Below are 14,217 nucleotides of genomic sequence, written 5' to 3' on the forward strand. Positions count from 1 at the left end.
GTACATGCGCTGGGTGCTCTTTCAGTGCATGGCACGTATCTGTCCACTCTCCTGGACCCTAGCAGTTGTTCCTCCAGTTGAGGCCCCAGTTTCTTCCCTCCAGGCAGAAAGAGTGGCATGTGGACTCAGGGGTGAAGGGTGTCCCTAAAGATGTGGCCTCTGTTCATTCCACACAGGCCAGGCCAGCTCAGCCACTGCTGGGAGCAGCGGGAAGCAGGCCGAGTTCATGGCAGACCTCGCCTGGGATTTTGCTACGAAAGAAGGCTTCCGGGTCTTCAAGGGACTTCCAACTCCCATGGCCCCCACCAGGGCGTTCAGTACGTGGGCTGGCCTGAGGCCGTTCCCACGGAGCAGCTACTCCACGCTGGCTCCTGCTTCCAGGTTCCACCTGATCATCTCTCCGGACGGCCTGCCCAGCCGCGTCCAGGAGCTGCACCACAAAGTGAAGAAGTTCATGGAGGACCTCATCTACCCAGCCGAGCAGCTTCTGCGAGACCACCAGGCTTCCTCGAGCCGGTGGACCCCTCACCCCTTGATGGAAGAACTCAAGGCAAGTCCCCTTCCTCCTGGCATCCCACGGGGCAGCACCCTAGTTTGGGCCAGGCAGGTGGCTCCTGGGAGAGAGCATCCCCTACACTGGGTGCCATGAGCAAAAAGGCCCTGCTCTGGTCTTTGTTGCATAAAATTTCTCCAAGAGAAGGAGACTTTCTATAGGACACTGTCAAACAACCTCAGATTCCACAGTCTGGTTATGATATCTTCACATCTTAACTGCCCATTTGGGGCAACCTGTTCTGTTCCCAATAGTTATGGGAAGAGATAAGTTGTGTATTTCTTTCCTCTGATCACAGGAGCATGGGTGGTGCCAGACAAGGGGCAGGAGGATAAGCACCTAAACACACCTGCCCCCCCTTGTCATTAACATACAGTGTTATTTTTCTTTCAGAGATCTTTACATGTGGGACACAACTCGCTCACCTAGAAATATACTTTACCCTTTCAGTCGTCCCACCCCCCATTTTTTTCTACTGCCCCACTGCACTGGAGATATCATTTCCCACATCTCCCTGCTCCCCCAGCTTTTGCTGAAATACGTTTCATCAATCACAAGCCATATGGTTTTGGATTTCTCTCTGTAGTCATAATAACAGCTAGGAACCTGATTTCTAAAAAGAAGGAACACATGCTGGCTCATTATACACCCTTCTGTGTCCCAAAAAGCCTTGATCTGATTCTGTGAGAGGGTTGTTTTTCCCCCCTGCATCATTCCCAAGTGCAAATTCTTCCGTGCTTTTGTTTTTGGTGGTCCTCCTTTGAAAAGCAAGCAAACACCACAAATCCAAACAAAATAGAAAATTCTTTCCAGTAGCACCTTAGAGACCAACTGAGTTTGTTCTTGGTATGAGCTTTCGTGTGCATGCACACGAAAGCTCATACCAAGAACAAACTCAGTTGGTCTCTAAGGTGCTACTGGAAAGAATTTTCTATTTTGTTTCGACTATGGCAGACCAACACGGCTACCCACCTGTAACTGGAACCACAAATCCAGTTTGCCCAGCCCAATCCAATCTTGCTTCTTGGATCTAGTTACGTTCCCTGGAGGCAGGCGCAGGAGGATGTAGCCCTCAGGCCTCTGTCTCAGCCTCTGCACCTGTTCTCTCATCCTTCAGGAGAAGGCAAAGTCTGAGGGGCTCTGGAACCTTTTCCTGCCGCTGGAGAGTGACCCGGACATGAAGTACGGAGCAGGCCTCACCAACGTGGAGTACAGCCACTTGTGCGAGCTGATGGGGAGCTCGCTCCATGCGCCTGAGGTACCTGCCGGAAATTCCTAACCCAGCGAGGTTGGCCTAAAACAGGCAGGGAGCCTTTTCCAGCCCAAGGGCCATCTTCCTTCCTGGGGAACCTTCCAGGGGCCACATGCCAGTCGTGGTTGGGGCCCGAGGGAAGAGTGGGCAGAGCAACCAAGCCGCTCACTTTGGAGATTTTTATGCGCGCACATGCAACATAAGTGTCTTCCACCCTTCATCCAGGCACACGTTAGGCCTTATCACCATCCAAGGACATATTCCAGCCCTCAAGGAGAGTGGTGCGAGGCTCCAGCCGGAGAAACCCCTAGGGAAGCTTCAGAGGAGGAAGGCTCAGAGCCAGGGGAGTGGTGGTGGGACATGGAAAAAAGGCCAGAGGATGAAGGGGAGGTGACAGAATGGGTCAATGCTGAACAAGCAACAGGCTGGAGTGAGAGAGAGGAACCAGATGCAGAAAGCACTGCAGATGGAGGACAGGCAGCTGAGGAGGAGGAGGGGACAGAGGCTCCAGCAGCTTCACAGGAGCCTGCCAGTCCTACTGTATCCAGCTCCCCTCCTCCCTTGTCTTCAAGGGCACATAGGGCTTTGCATGTAGCAGAGCAAAGAGCACAGAGGCCCCCACTCCCTGACGCAGTTTAAGACAGCTGGGAAAGCAGCCGGCCGGGGAGGAGACTTAGGGGGAAATAGGTGGCACAGATTGTCAGTTCTGGCAACTGCTTGACTGGGAGCCAGTCTTGCCCGTAGGTTTCTCTGTCTGTATTCTGTTTCATTGAACAAAGAATTAACTTTACTGCTCGTCTCTGAGCCTCCGTGCTGACCAGCTGCTGAAGCAGCCCTGATAGCTGGACAGAGAGCCTCAGAGGGCTACCTTTTCCCCCTGGGACCAAGGTTCCCCACCCCTGCTGGATCAGGCCAGTGGCCCATCTGGTCCAGCACCTGCATTGACTGAGCTTGTAATCTGTTGACGCTCACTTAATGTTAAGGATTTGGCAATTTGAGAACTTGTCCTGGACTCACACACCCTAGACCGTTCCTTAGGCCTTGGATGTCAGCTCTAGCAGAGCATGCAAGAGGCTTCTCTGAATAAAGCTGCTTTTAGAAAACCTCTCCTCATTTTTGGTGCCTGTTGTTGGACGCAGAAGCATTTCAGCATCCTATCCTCACTGTGGCCACCCAGATCCCTGTGGGAAAGCAGGACCCGAACACAAGAGCCCCCTCCCCTCCTGTAGTTTCCAGCAGCTTGCATTGCTATGTCTGACCACCCCAAGGCCCCAGGGAGCTGTATTGGACAAATTAGTTGGGTCGGCTTTATAAATCAGCTTTGCTATGAGAGATGGCGTGGCGAAGGGGCTTGAATTACTCAGGGAAGCTATGGACAGGTCAAAATGGACAGGTCATAGCGGACAGTTTGGACCAAACGTGATCCACCTGGAGAAGGAACTGGCAAGCCGCTCCAGTATCCCTGCCAAGAAAACTCCATGGACAAAGACAACAGGCATATAAAAGATATGACGCTGGAAGATGAGCCCCTCAGGTCAGAAGGCATCCAACATGCTACTGGGGAAGAGCGGAGGACAAGTACAAGTAGATCCAGAGCTGATGAAGCGGCTGGGCCAAAGCCGAAAGGACGCTCAGTTGCAGATATGCCTGGAAGCGAAAGGAAAGTCCAATGCTGTAAAGAAAAGTATTGCGAGGCTCCAGTACTTTGGCCACCTCATGAGAAGGGAAGACTCCCTGGAAAAGACCCTGATGTTGGGCACAAGGAGAAGGGGACGACAGAGGATGAGATGGTTGGACAGTGTTCTCGAAGCTACTAACATGAGTTTGGCCAAACTGCGAGAGGCAGTGAAGGATAGGCGTGCCTGGCGTGCTCTGGTCCATGGGGTCACGAAGAGTCGGACACGACTGAACGACTGAACAACAACAAATGAGAGATGGGCCTGCGTTCACATCTTCCATCTCATGGCTGAATGATGGCAACAAAGATTAATTCTCTGGTGCAGGAGCAACCCCTACCCTAAAAGTCTCCCCCTCTCCCCTCAAAGCTTGCCAGCTGCTGTTTGACCTCCTGTCTCTCTTCTCCAGGTATTCAACTGCTCTGCCCCAGACACGGGCAATATGGAGGTGCTTCTGCGCTATGGGACGGAAGCACAGAAGGAGCGCTGGCTGCAGCCATTGCTGGATGGGAAGATCCGGTCTTGCTTTGCTATGACGGAGCCACAGGTCAGTGGCCCTGGGCCCCAAGAGGGCTGCCCCTCCTCTTGGTTCTTGAACACTAGGGAAGGAAGTATTTGGGATTCTTTCTAATTAAAATCTTTATTTTGGTAGCAGAGTATTTACATCATGCCGTATAGCAAACAAACAAATAATAAGAGAAAGGAAAGGCGATGCACTGATATAAATTGAGGCAGCCACAGCAATCAAAGTGTTAAAAAAAACACAACACCAGGTAAAATCATCATCTTCTTAATAGGCACAGCACAACTTCCCTAAGACGGCAGCTGAAACAAAGGTCTTGGGTAAGGTCCTGGGGGCTGAGCTGTTTTATTCAAGCCATTCAGTTTGAGGAAGCAGTGGCACATAAAAACAGCAGATTAATAAATGAGCCTTGCGTCTATATTCCCTCTTGTCAGAGGGCTGCACTCGCCGGAAGGCAAGGAGTTGCAAGGGCTTTATCGGTATCGCGAGCCCCCGCCTCAGCTGCTGAGCAATTCATCTTCATCCAGTGAGGGAGGCAGTGATCGCTCTAGTGGGGAGGGGGAGATGGGAGCAGGAAATAGGAGTCAGGGCTCTGACAGGGGAAGAGAGCCCTTGCACCAAGCAGAGGCTGGAGGGGAAGCACCTCTTCCGTCTCCCCACTTGCGCAGGGGGGAGAGGCGCAGAGGGGGGAGGCGGGGGTTCCGCATCCCGTGCCTTTTATGCTGGGCTAAGAACCGGAAGGGGTCATTCCCGGACTCTGCCGAAGGATGAGCTGGATGTCCTTTTCTTAGCTGCACTGTATATATCTGCACAATAAAGAAACTTAGTTTCAGAAGTTTTTGCGTCAGCCTGGTTACTCATGAGCAGCCACTGAAAACCTTACACCTCTTAAACAAAGCGTCTTTTCTTCTTAGGTTGCTTCCTCCGATGCCACCAACATTGAAGCTTCCATTGTCAAGGAAAAAGACACCTATGTCCTGAACGGGCGCAAATGGTGGATATCAGGTACACTGCACCGTCTCCCCGGTTTTTGGTATCAGGGCTCATCGTTCTGCAGCTGGGATGCTGAGGTGTGGGGTGGGGAAGAAGGCCGGCTCCCAAAAGGGCTCAGCCTTTTCCTTGCCTTGCAATTTAAGGTTTTCTTGTGGCTTCCAGGGAGTGACGGTGGGCCTGTTCCTAGAGGGCTTCTTGGAAATTTTCTTGTTCCAGATTTCATTGCTTGCCCGTAAGACACTGCCTGGAAGCGCTTCTCAACAGGAAGTATGGAGCAAAGAAACTCAAAGGGTGCTGTGAGCTTGGGAACCGTTCTCAGCTCTTCAAAGAATGGCCTTGTGGGCATTTCCCGGATGGCCAAAGGAGCTGTGACTGGGTGAAATCAGCCCCCAGGCAGAGATGAGTGGGTGGCAAAGCATTCAGTCTTCCCTATAGGACCGTTGGGGGTGGAAGCTGCCTGGGGGTGGGGGCTTCTTCTGTTTCCAATGCATCGACGCAAGTCAAGAAAGAAGGGCATTTGGGGGAGCGGGGTTGGCAAAGGGCCAGCCAGCATGGAGGGTAGTACCGATTTCCAACCCAGGCACCCCTCACCCAAACCTCTCTTCCCGGCAGGTTCCTTGGACCCTCGTTGCCAGCTCTGCATCTTTATGGGCAAGACGGACCCCACCGCCCAAAGGCACAAGCAACAGTCCATGTTGCTGGTCCCTATGGACACGCCTGGAGTCACCGTCGTGAGGCCGCTCAGTGTTTATGGCCTGGACGACGCTCCAGGTCAGGCAAAACATTTTTATTTAGGGCTTTCCCTGTAGGTCTCCCGGGGAAGGAGGGCTGGCATGCGCTGGGCCTCTCTTGCCTTTAGGGTCTTCCGCAGATGGGGCACCACCACTGCAAAGGCCCTGTTCCCAGTTGCCAACTGCTTCTGGCGGTACCTGGGGAAGAACCACCACAGATCAAGCGTTGCGTTCTTGCTAATTTCAGTGATCATAGACTCATAGAAATTGTAGGGTTGAGAGGGAACCAAAGGGTCCACCCCCCTGCAAGGCAGGAATCATAGCTTGAACATTTGTGATCTGTGTCTGCACTTAATAGTTAGTGTTAATAAGGCTTCAGTATGCTCTGGATCAACCCAAGTTACTGTATTTTTCGGTCCATAAGGCGCTCCGGACCACTAAACGCACCTGTTTTTTAAAGGAGAAAAACCAGGAAAAAATATTTTACTGGTTTTCCTCCTCTAAAAGGCAGGGAGGGGTGCGCTGGAGGAGGAGCCCTTCACAGCGGCTCATCCCCGCATGCTTTAAAGGGACATGGGGACGAGGGGAGAACGCTCCGTTTCTCCCCTTGTTCCCATGTCCCTTTAAAGCATGCGGGGATGAGCCTGCTTTTGGCATCGGCGCGCAGGATGGTGGAGAAAGCAGCAGCATCCCCGCCAAATCCTCCACCAACCTCCCTGCCGACCACCGATCCCAAAAGCAGGCATCGCAGCTGCCTCCCCGCACCTCCCACCGAACGCGGTGGGGGATGGGGAGAGGCAGCAGGAAGTGAAGGGGATGTTGCTGGATCGTGCCCAGCACCTGGCACAACCCAGCAACATCCCCTTCGCTTCCCGCTGCCTCCCCCCATCCCCCGCCGCGTTCGGCGGGAGGTGGGGGGAGGCAGTGGAGATGTTGCTGGATCGTGTCCAGCACCTCCGTTCGCCGAAAGAAGCTTCTTTTGATGAACGGAGGTGCTGACATGATCCAGCAACATTGCCGCTGCCTCTCCCCACCTCCTGTCGAATGCGGCGGGGGGTGGGGGGAGGCCGCGGGAGCGAAGCCTTCGCTCCATAAGGCGCACAGGGATTTTCCCTTCCTTTTTAGGAGGGAAAAAGTGCGTCTTATGGAGCGTACTTAGGCAGAGCTCCCCCCCCCCCAACGTTGTGAGGTGTGGGGGTGTTGTGTAGCAGCAGCCAGGGAGTGGCAGGGGGTTCCCTCTGCCAATAAATTCACACTTCCTTCTGTTTCCAGCTGGCCATGGAGAGATGGCCTTCGACAACGTCCGTGTGCCCCAAGAGAATGTCTTGCTGGGCCCTGGCCGAGGGTTTGAGATAGCCCAGGGGAGGCTGGGCCCAGGAAGGATACACCACTGCATGAGGCTGATCGGCTTTGCGGAAAGGGCGCTGGCCCTCATGAAGGAGAGGGTAAGCGACACAGCAAGGTGTACGGGCTTGAGGGTTCCCATGGAGCAGCTCTCCTCGGCACTTTGGGTCATGTCCGCCTGTCACTGGGCTCCTTTATCCAGCACAATCTCATTCTGAGCTGCTTCTCACCCTCCATTTTCCCCAAGCACTCACTCTGCGGTTTGCATTGCAGCTTGTTTACTGTGACCGTGACAAGTTGGCTTATCAGGGGGAAGACCTGTCCGAATAAAACCCTCTTTGCCAGCTGCCTTGCCATGTCAGATCCCTGATCCTTTCAGCTCAGTCTTGTCTACACTGATTAGTGGCAGCACGTCAGGGTTTCAGGCAGTGGTCTGTCCTAGCCCTGTCTAGGGGCTAAGTGGGTCTCCTTTCACAAGGAGTTCTCGCACCTGGGAGGAGCAGCCACCAAGGAGGCCCTGTCTCAGGTTTCCACGAAGAGCCTCTCCGGGGTGTTTTAAAACCCAGACAGCCCTGTATGTTAAAAGAGCGACTTGGTTCCTTGTCACCACGAGCCCCTCTGAAATATGCCTGGAATTAACCTGCTAGCCTTCAAAGCCTTAATTTTTTTTTTAATTTAAACTAGGACAATACACTTCAATAACACGCAAGAATTAAAAAAAAGGAAAAAGTAATGGAACTGATTGATAACTAAATTAAACATACGCACACAGTACAAATTTGGATTGTCTCGTTCATACTCCCTGGGGGGAAAAACCTGATTACCATGATTAGCGTTGGGCAGGAAGAGGGGGTAATTTTGTTGTTGTTGTTTAGTCGTTTAGTTGTGTCCAACTCTTCGTGACCCCATGGACCAGAGCACGCCAGGCACCCCTATCCTCCACTGCCTCCCGCAGTTTGGCCAAACTCATGCCAGTCGCTTCGAGAACACTGCCCAACCATCTCATCCTCTGTCGTCCCCTTCTCCTTGTGCCCTCCATCTTTCCCAACATCAGTGTCTTTTCCAGGGAGTCTTCTCTTCTCATGAGGTGGCCAAAGTATTGGAGCCTCAGCTTCAGGATCTGTCCTTCCAAGGGGACCATGCAGTTGAAAGCAAACCGTTTTTTGCGGGGGGGGGGGTCCCCTCTAGTGTACCTTGAATTTTAAGTTACTTTTTGGAACAGATATGGCTGTACCACTTTTAAACTTTCTAAATATTTCATTTTTTGTGATAACCCTCCTAGCAGCACACAATAAACATAGAATCATTTATCTATTTTTAATCCGAACCATCTTCATGGATGGTTTTCTTCAGTGAAGCTGTCTTTAATTTGGGAATAAGGATACCCTGGTCAGTAGTCTGCCTGAAGTCCTGTGAACCAGCTGATGTTGCTACGGCAACCAAACAGTCTTTGGCTAGGTCAGAGCGAAACCCTCAGCCAGGTGTACCTTCCTTGGCAGGTGGCATCTCGCGTGGCCTTTGGGAAGCCCTTGGCAGAGCAGGGCACCATCCGGGCAGAAATTGCCGAGTCCCGTGTTGAGATTGAACAGGCCCGCCTCCTGGTTCTCAAGGCAGCACACTTGATGGACACTGTGGGGAATAAGGTACGTGCTCAAAGAATCTCGGGGGTCCGAGAACCAGCGAGAACCGCGGCTGTGGGGCAAGGAAAGTTTTCAACCCTGTCATTCCCACCACCAGCTCACAGCAGGGATGTGAATGCAAGAAGAGCCTTCTGGATCAGGCCAGTTGTGGCAAGTAGCCATTGATGGCCTTATCCGTGGATCTGTCAGTTGTTATTATTATTTATACCTCGCCCATCTGGCTGAGTTTCCCCAGCCACTCTGGGCGGCTCCCAACAGAATATTAAACACATGATAAGACATCAAATGTTAAAAACTTCCCTAAACCGGGCTGCCTTCAGATATCTTCTAAAAGTCAGTTACAGGTGGGTAGCCGTGTTGGTCTGCCATAGTCGAAACAAAATAGAAAATTCTTTTCAGTGGCACCTTAGAGACCAACTAAGTTTGTTCTTGGTATGAGCTTTCGTGTGCATGCACGAAAGGAAGATGTTTCAGTGTATCTGAAGAAGTGTGCATGCACACGAAAGCTCATACCAAGAACAAACACAGTTGGTCTCTAAGATGCTACTGAAAAGAATTTTCTATTTTGTTTCTGAAAGTCAAGTAGTTGTTTATTTCCTTGGCATCTGATGGGAGGGCGTTCCACAGGGCGGGTGCCACCACCGAGAAGACCCTCTGCCTGGTTCCCTGTAACCTCACCTCTCACAGTGAGGGAACCGGCAGAAGGCCTTCGGAGCTGGACCTCAGCGTCCAGGCTGAACTCCATAGTTTAAAGCCCTCCGAGTTTGCAGCAGTGAGTTCCACAGTTCAACAATGCACCGTTGTGAAGGAGCACTTCATCTCTCTTGAACCTTCAACTTCATTGGATGGCCACAAGTTCTAGTGCTATGCGTTGTGGCCCTTTCCTTGCCACAGGTGCACAAGAGCGGGGAGCGGGGAGGGCAAATGATCCCCACATTGCAGGGGGTTGGACTAGATGACCCTTCCAACTCTACAGTTCTGTGAATCAGAACTGTAGCACTGGGGAACGATGCAGGCCTCAGACTGAAGCGGGCACAGATGTAGAACTGGAGTGGCTTGAGGCCCAAAGGGTGAAATCAAGGAATGGGGAACCTGTGGCCCTCCAGATGTTGTGGAACTCTGATCTCCATCAGCCCTGGCCAGCACGGCCAATGATCAGGGATGATGGGAATGGAAGTCCAGCAACATCTGGAAGGCCCCAGGTTCCCCTCCATTGATCTACACCGTTGCTGAATTTGAGAAAGTGCTGGGCTGGCTTTTTTGCCCCTTCGCCTGCCACCCGTTTTTCCCTTTGGCGCTGTGTTCATGGCTCTGCCCAGTGGCCGGATTGGGCCGCACAAAGGCAGGAGTGGAGGCTCTCCCCACCCTGTGCTCTGCTTCTGGTCAGTTTATAAGAGGTGGCGTCAAACGGCTTCGGTGGGAATGAAGGCAGGTTGAGAGCTGTGCCCTTATGTATGTGGGGGGGGGAGTCCTGAGGAAGAGCTGACCGACATTTTGTCTCGTCTCCTAGGAAGCGGCTCTTGAGATCGCCATGATCAAGGTGGTGGCCCCAAGGATGGCTCTGCGCGTTGTCGACCGAGCAATCCAGGCGAGTGTTTCTCACGCTAGCGGAGGGGCAGGGAAGCTGTAGTGGGAGTCCAGGTGTTCTCGGATGCCTTGGCCATTGTCTGGGGCTGATGGGAGTTGAACTCAAACAGTATATTGATGGGTACAAGGGTCTCATCACAATTCAAAGGGAAGATAATTTACACTGTATTGAGCCAGGCCTAGCTAACAGGCATCCTCCAGATGTTGCGAGACTCCAACTCTGGCGAGAGGCAGTGTGGTGTAGTGGTTAGAGTATCAGACTAGGAGCTGGGAGACCAAGGTTCAAGAATCGGCCTTCAGTCGTGAAGCTCACCTTGGGCTCACTGTCAGCCTAAGCTACCTCCCAGGGTTGTTGGGATCAAATGTGGAGCAGGAGAATCCTGTACCCCACATTGAGTAAGTTGGAGGAAAACGTGGGATGGAAATGCAATAAATAAGCACCCATCATCTCCAACCGTTGGCCATGCTGGCTGGGACCAAGGGAGTCGAAAACGATTTGGAGGAAGCCATCTTGGGTTTGGCTGGGATACCATGCAGCTTTCCAGCTCCTTTCGCCATTTCTGTCTGGATTATTTAGTTATTTATAAAAAAAAAATGGATACAACTATTTCATAAAAATATATATCAAAGTAGTTTACACCAATAAAAACATACAGCAGAAGCATTTTTTCCAAGGTTAAAACGTTAAAAACAAAGTAAAAAAAAAAACCAAGCATCAGTAAACCATTGTCTTCTTAGTTGTCTGCATAGGCCTGGCGGAATAGAAAAGTTTTCAGCAGGCGTTTAAAAAGTTACATAGAAGGCACCCACTGAATCTCCAGTGGCAGAGAGTTCCACAGGATTGGGCCGATGACACTAAAGGCTCAGGTTCTCATGGTCAAATGAGCCCCACCCACTCAGCAAAATGACCAGCGATGCTCCTGCAGGTGATCTCAGTGATAAAGGGGTTCAGAGTGAATATACTCCCTTGCCCCTTGTTACTTGGCCGAGCCTCTTTTTTGAAATCTAATGCGTTGTGCAGATACTTGCAATACAGTGCATCCTGCACATTATTTTTTTTAAATAACGCTGTGTTTCTTCTTTGCTCCCTGGCTTCTTTCTCTTACTCACAGGCTTTTGGGGCAGCAGGACTTGGCAACGACCAACCACTGGCGCAGTTCTTCGCCTGGGCACGGGCTCTCCGCCTCGCCGACGGACCCGACGAAGTCCACCGGGCGGCCATCGCTAAAATGGAGCTCAAGCGCTAACGGAGCCCTGTCCAGGAGGCCACATGAACCCCCAGCAAGCTAGAGTTGGGAAAAGGGCACTCCGTCTGCAGCTCCGGGGACCGGCGAGGTGTGGTGCTGGGGAGGTTATATGGATGTGGTTTGCTTATTGGAAATCCAGTGTCTGTGCTGGTTTCCTTGGGCCACTGCAATAATTATTGAGCTGATTACAGAACGCACAAAGAATCACAGGGGCCGGCCGGCAGCTAGTGATGGACTCAACCGTGGGCTGAGAAGGCAACCCAGTTTCCTAGCTGTGACCTCTCGGGGTCTCTGCTGAAGAATCTACACGGGTGCATTCAGAGATCCACAAAAGAAATGAACTTTCTTCATGTGGTGGGCGACTATGATGGGCAATGGATATTGGAAAGCTACCCGTCACCTCTGAAGAATCCTGCCTCGCTCGTGTATGAGGAAGCGCTGCTTCGGATCTACCCTGCAGGATGTTTAGTAGTATGGTGGAGAAAATATGGGCGTCCCTTCGTGGATTCTAGCAGAGGCGCCCCTAACCAGCTGCCTTTCAGAAGAGTTTTCTGTGCCTTGGCAGGGGGCAAGGATAGGCACTTTGATTATATACTTACTGTAATTCACTGAGGGGATCTTGGGGAAGATCGAAATCACAGGAGAAATATAGATTATCCAAGTGTCCTAGGGAACGGTTGCAATAAAAGCAGAATGAACACACTGACTGAACCACCTTCTTTTCCAGAATGCAGTTATGAAACCTTAAGTTTTGTGCCAGGGTTTTTACAGCTGGGAGGGGCGTTTTCATTCTGCTTGCCTGTATTCTCCTTGGCTGCTAAGCATGGGAATGAAGGCGACACGTTCATTTCAAACGAAATGGAACTGCAGTTGAAACTCGCGAAACGAAAGATGCACTTTTGGGGGGGGGGCGGAAGTGGGTGCAAGTGAGGTGCTTATTGGGTGCTTCTAGGCAGAAGCTGGGTTGTTGCCACCCTCCAGACCTCATGCCGAAAAGGCACATGAAGAAGGGCCTCGGATGATGAACACAGAGTCTGGGTACTCCGTTTCCAGCAGGCGGTGGAAAGAACACGGCAAAGGCCCGTGCCTAAGGTCAATAGGCAGGGAGTTCCAAAGTGTAGGTGCTGCCACACTGAAATATGGATAACATAAAAGGGTGGAAACAAGTATTATGTGGCACCTGTTCCGCCGTTGGGTCTGGGCTGATGGGATCTGGAGTCCAAATGAGTGTTGCCATATTTCAAAAAGTAAAAACTTTTTTAGGAAGACCCCAAAATTGTTGACAGACCCCAAAGTTCTTGAGCTCCCCCCTCCGGAAAACACCAGAAAAAAGTGATTTTTTGGTTTACTTGCCAAAGATCCAGGACAAACCGCCACCTTCCGGAAATTCCCCCCAGACACCACTTCTGCCTTTGAAATCCCAGTAATGTCTGGGAAAATCCAGACATATAGCATTGTATAAATACTTTGAGCAATATTTCAGTGTGGCGTAGAGTGCTGGACTAGAACCTGGGAGACACCAGGGTTCAAATCCCCATTTGGCCATAGAATCATAGAATTGTAGAGTTGGAAGGGACCCCAAGGGTCATCTAGTCCAACCCCCTGCATTCCAGGAAACTCAGCTAAAGCCATGGATCTCATTTGGTTGACCTTGGACCAGTCACTAAGGGTGAGTCTCCTGCAACGCCCATGGTGTTTGGAAGGCCCCAGGCTCCCATGCTTGGCACTGGGGTGGCACGTGCTTAATGGAACTTATGGAGAGCAGGTTATCTGGAAGGAATGCCACCCTCACACTGGCAACAAAGCATTAAAAAAAAAAATCTTGCAGGACTTGCTTTCGCAGCTGCTTTAGGCAGCAGACAAAACAAAAACCGGGAAAATATGTCACAGGTGAAAGAAGACGTGGGGTGGCTTCACCTGGGCATGTGGTCACGTTGGCAACTTTAGCAAGCAATGACCTAGCAGAGCTCCTGCCCTGCCCGCAACACAGGCTCCTTCACACGTGCTTTGAAGCCGCAGTCTAAAGGGTTTTGTTATTTTTCGCGCGTGTGAACGAGCCACGAGGGCAGCTTTGCCCTCATCTGTCCCGTGGAGAAAGCACGCCGCGCGCGCCGTTTCTGGTGGCGGCAGGGCGCTTAGCAGGGGGCCGTTCGTGACAAGCGTAACGTGTGAATCCTCTCGGCTCCGACACGCAGGGCGCAGCTGAGCGCCGCGGGGGCGGGCCCTCGCTAAACCGCTTGCCATTGGCTGCCTGGAGGAGGGAGAGGGCCGTTGGCCGACTCGCCGTCCCTCCCCCGGCCAGGCGGAGCATCGGGGTGCAGCCGAGGCGGCGGGAGCGCGCGCTCCGTTTCGCAGGAGAAGGCGAGCATGTTGCGAACGCTGGCGCTCCGCTCCGGCCCGCTGCGCCTTCGGGCGGCCCCCTTGCTCCTCGCTGCCAGAACCTGGTCCGCCGCCGCCGTCCCCGCACCCAACCCGCGCCCGGACATCGCCTACACGCAGGTAAGGAGCAGGCCGGACTCACGGCCCCTACTTCTTCGCAGGGGAAGCAGCAGCCGCGCCTCCTGTCCGCCGGCCAGCCCTGCTTTTCTCGGCCGGCAAGAGACTCCTGGAGCGCGTGCAGAGGGCAATTCGTTTCTCCTACCCGGACCCCCCGGACCCTCCCCCAGCTAGG

At 52.5% G+C, this 14,217-nt stretch overlaps 2 protein-coding genes across 2 annotated transcripts in view; both read left to right on the top strand.

The window, feature by feature from the left end:
* ACAD10 (acyl-CoA dehydrogenase family member 10) overlaps nt 1-11,973 on the top strand; it is a 29,831-nt gene extending 17,858 nt beyond the window's left edge. The window contains exons 12-20 of the mRNA XM_033159268.1: nt 177-550; nt 1,671-1,811; nt 3,891-4,028; nt 4,919-5,009; nt 5,610-5,768; nt 7,001-7,173; nt 8,572-8,715; nt 10,223-10,300; nt 11,412-11,973. Coding sequence (XP_033015159.1) covers nt 177-550; nt 1,671-1,811; nt 3,891-4,028; nt 4,919-5,009; nt 5,610-5,768; nt 7,001-7,173; nt 8,572-8,715; nt 10,223-10,300; nt 11,412-11,546 — 1,433 coding nt within the window. The 3' untranslated portion in view covers nt 11,547-11,973. The remainder of the gene's footprint in view (nt 1-176; nt 551-1,670; nt 1,812-3,890; nt 4,029-4,918; nt 5,010-5,609; nt 5,769-7,000; nt 7,174-8,571; nt 8,716-10,222; nt 10,301-11,411) is intronic.
* Nucleotides 11,974-13,879: 1,906 nt separating this feature from the next.
* ALDH2 (aldehyde dehydrogenase 2 family member) overlaps nt 13,880-14,217 on the top strand; it is a 34,145-nt gene continuing 33,807 nt past the window's right edge. The window contains exon 1 of the mRNA XM_033159269.1: nt 13,880-14,045. Within this exon, the coding sequence (XP_033015160.1) occupies nt 13,914-14,045 (132 nt within the window). The 5' untranslated portion in view covers nt 13,880-13,913. The remainder of the gene's footprint in view (nt 14,046-14,217) is intronic.

The sequence above is a fragment of the Lacerta agilis genome, chromosome 8 (assembly GCF_009819535.1).
Source record: "Lacerta agilis isolate rLacAgi1 chromosome 8, rLacAgi1.pri, whole genome shotgun sequence".
NCBI classification, from domain to species: Eukaryota; Metazoa; Chordata; class Lepidosauria; order Squamata; family Lacertidae; genus Lacerta; species Lacerta agilis.